We start from the raw sequence: 3,548 nt of genomic DNA, 5'->3' as shown, positions 1-3,548 counted from the left end.
TTTTTAACCAACCGGTCCGGTCCAAAAAATCCCAGAACCGGAACCGGACCGGAACCGGCCGGTTTTTACATTTTAAAAACCAGTTCCAGACCAGTTCAAAACCGGTAAAACCGATCCAGTTTGATCCGGTCTTCCGGTTTGAGTTTATACCCCTATATGTCACGTCAATTTGACTCGATTATTTTAAAATAAAGCTCAAGCTCGCTCAAACTCTAATTGAACATTTGTAGATGTTAGCACTCGGTTCGTTTAGCATTTTTATTAAAACAAATATTAAATTAAAAAAATAAAAATAAAACAACTGATATTCTTACTCACAGTAGCTCTCATCCAACTCTAATCAAATATACTTGTATACGATTTCGATATATTTATATAATTATGCTCATAAAATAATGAATTATATACGTACAAAAAAATTCATCATAACTACATCTGCCATATATATTGTGAACTATTTACATATATAATATGATGCATTTTTATATATTAATAATATGAGTCTACTCAAACAGTCTATTTATGGCCTAGCATAACTTCTCCCAACCATCCCACCCTTTCCTGGTGAAAACATCAAGTATCAATACATTCCATATGTTTCATCATACAAAGTAAGTATTTATAACCAGAGGGATCTGGACTGTCTATTTCCAGCAACATGTTGCCAAATCAACGAGTTCTTCATCCAAAAATGAAATAATCAATAGACTCCAAATTCATACCAGAAAACATAAAAGTGTACAACCATCTGAGTGAACAGAAAAGTAATCGTTTTTTTTATTTATTAACACCGGACACCCGAGAAAACAAGTCGAGCAGCAAAGTAATCTTAACAGATAAACAAAGAGAAAACCACTACCCAAATGCCTGAGGGAATTCCTAAATGAAGGACCAAGAACAGGATACTCCAAACATCCAGATACTAAGAGAGCATAGTACATCACAATCTTCAAACTTGAAGACCACGCAACTAATTCCCTCACATCTTCAATTGCTTGGATGAACCTAGAATAAGGGCTCCATCAAGATCGCCCCAGCAAGCAAAAAATAGTAGCAATAAAGAAATATCGATCATGCACACATTCGCATAAGCATAAGCAAGCACGAACACGTACACACAAGCAAACAGTCATAACTACAATGTTCTAGAAAAATGACTTCAGGTACATTAATTAAAATCAGAAATATAAAATAAAATGTTTAGGAGCGTTTTGCTACAATGAAGGTTTTTAGACTAATTTGAACTATAATATAAAATACAACAACAGCTAAAGCAGCAGCTTCACAAGCTTTTTATTCCAATGAAAACTTGGCTCCAAATTAGCACAGAAACTCTTGATAGCATAATTAAAAGATCATGTCGAAAATGAATAAGTTGACACAACACTGCACACTTTGTATGCATCACGGACCTGAAGTCACATATGCAACACCAAAATCAGCCACTTGCAGAAAACCTTTCTCTAATCTGCTCTCGATTGGCCAGCTCGGGAAGAAAGAATGATCCCAACAATGAGGCCATACAAGGCCAAGGCCTCAGCAAATATGAGAATAAGAATCATTCCAACAAAAAGCTTTGGCTGTTGTGCATTCGCTCTGCAAAATCCAAAAAAATTCCATCAAAGGAAAAACTAAAACAGAATAAATTGCCAATGTAGAAAGCAGTTTTCATGTAGCCCAGGCTTTTGAAACTTAAAAGCAACCAAAAAAACAAAAGGCACTCTGGCAGCTTGGTTGTAGGGTGAGCTCATTTCTATGCCATTATAAGAATTTGTAAATCATATTGCCAAAAAGAACTTATGCATCTCCAACCAGCATTTGAAAAAGATAAATGCCAAGTGTACTTAAGAAAAACTTACTAAAAACTTAATTATCCACGTGTCAGCTATTGATATGCTAAAAATTATGAAATTTGAAATTCAAAAATTGAATTTGAAAAGAAAACTAATAAAATCAGTCTTGTAAGTGAAGTGGTAAGTACATGTAGCATTACTCTTTGAAAAATATCTAATCTCTATTAAAGCACCATAAAGACATTTATATGAAGTTTTTTAAACAAAAATTATCCCAAAGATTCATGTAAAAGAAAACTGTTTCCTAAACAGTTTAACTGATCAATGACAGGATATATCATACAAATGAACCAAAATAAATACACAACAGAATTTAGATTCTGGTGTCCTATTCCTAAAATTTGCAAATTCAAATTTGAGATTCTTAATTTATGCTAGGAATGAGTTGTTACAATGTCTTTATCAAGAATCTAATTCACAATAGCCTATGGGAAACAGATTCTGTGCATAAATAGAGAACAACTTCATTTATCACCATATGTATTCTTATCAACTAAATAATGGAGATGAGCACAAGACCTTGTTATATATGACGTCGGAACACCACCTTAACTGTAAAACCTTTAGATTTACAAATTACGTTAATATTGATCAATTGCACTTGTGACTACTACAGTCGGTGGCTTTTGTGTGTGGGTTCCCTCGGTGGGAATATCATTTCCCCAGTCAATTTATCCACTCACATTCCATTCCAGCCAATATCAGACAAACAATGATATTATATACATATAGAGAGAGAGAGAGAGAGTACCTCACACCGGCATCGCCAACGATACCGATAGCCATACCAGCGGAAAGGCCAGCAAGACCACAAGCGAGACCGGACGAGAGGTGGGCATACCCGTCGAAAAGGTAATAAGATTTGGCCTTTGGGTTAATCCCCGTACTGATAATAACCGCAATGATCAAACCGTAGATACCTAACACACCGGCCATAACAACGGGCACGATGGATTTCATCACAAGCTCGGGCCGCATCACTCCCATCGACGCCACGCCCACACCGCTCTTTGCAGTGCCATATGCGGCACCCATACCTTAAAACAAAACAATGAAAACCAAAATTCGTAATGCAATTATAGATGTTGAAAGGAAGATAATGAAATAAAGGTATGCTTGTACTTTTAGATAGGTTATCTGTTTGGTTGCCGAGAAAAAGAGATATTTTACGGTCCAAACGGAGAGTAAGGGTTTGGGCTTACAAGAGAAAACGAGGGCAGCCGCAGCGCCGAGGAAGCCGAAGAACGGAGCTGTTTCGTCCCCGCTGAATGTAGTCATCTTTCCAAGGATTCGATTACGAATTTACGAGAGAGTTCGGGAGATTGATCAGAAATTGTGTATGCGTCCGTTCGATAGATAGAGAAAGAGACAGAGATATGAAGGAAGCTTCGCGGTGGCCCGGTAGAGGCCGTATCTTTTTAACTATTTATGGTGGCAGACTTGCAGCATCGGTACCGCTAACTCAAAGGGCTGAGATTGACACTGGGCTCATGATGCATTAAAATTTCAAGCTGGACCGACTTCGGGCTCAGGCCCATTTCCCTAGAAAGAAACAAAGCCCACCCACGTACAATGATGGCCGAAAGAGATGAGAATAACCCACCCAATAACAAAGGCAGAGGATGGGGCATAACCTCAAAGAATGTTGGATATTGAAGATGGTGCTCCCATGAACACTAGGGCAATAGTTTCATA

At 37.4% G+C, this 3,548-nt stretch overlaps 1 protein-coding gene across 1 annotated transcript; it reads right to left on the bottom strand.

Annotated features, from left to right (window-relative positions):
- Positions 1 to 1,124: 1,124 nt before the first annotated feature.
- On the bottom strand, positions 1,125 to 3,259 carry LOC108989058 (V-type proton ATPase subunit c1-like). Its single transcript, XM_018962521.2, has 3 exons — positions 3,056 to 3,259; positions 2,605 to 2,890; positions 1,125 to 1,596 (listed from the first exon to the last, which is right to left on the bottom strand). The coding sequence occupies exons 1-3, from the start codon at positions 3,129 to 3,131 to the stop codon at positions 1,464 to 1,466; spliced, it is 495 nt and encodes a 164-aa protein (XP_018818066.1). The 5' UTR covers positions 3,132 to 3,259; the 3' UTR covers positions 1,125 to 1,463.
- Between the last annotated feature and the right edge of the window lie 289 nt (positions 3,260 to 3,548).

The sequence above is a fragment of the Juglans regia genome, chromosome 8 (assembly GCF_001411555.2).
Source record: "Juglans regia cultivar Chandler chromosome 8, Walnut 2.0, whole genome shotgun sequence".
Classification (NCBI taxonomy): Eukaryota; Viridiplantae; Streptophyta; class Magnoliopsida; order Fagales; family Juglandaceae; genus Juglans; species Juglans regia.
The sequence above is the reverse complement of the archived record's forward strand: the minus strand, read 5'-3'. Positions and strand labels throughout refer to the sequence as shown.

Excerpts from the sequence above, each read along its gene's own strand:
- LOC108989058 (XM_018962521.2), bottom strand. The coding sequence starts at position 3,131 with ATGACTACATTCAGCGGGGACGAAACAGCTCCGTTCTTCGGCTTCCTC. Across the intron at positions 2,891-3,055 it reads GGCTGCCCTCGTTTTCTCTT|GTATGGGTGCCGCATATGGC; the intron begins GTAAGCCCAAAC and ends TTTTGTTTTAAG. Across the intron at positions 1,597-2,604 it reads GTTGGCGATGCCGGTGTGAG|AGCGAATGCACAACAGCCAA; the intron begins GTACTCTCTCTC and ends TGGATTTTGCAG.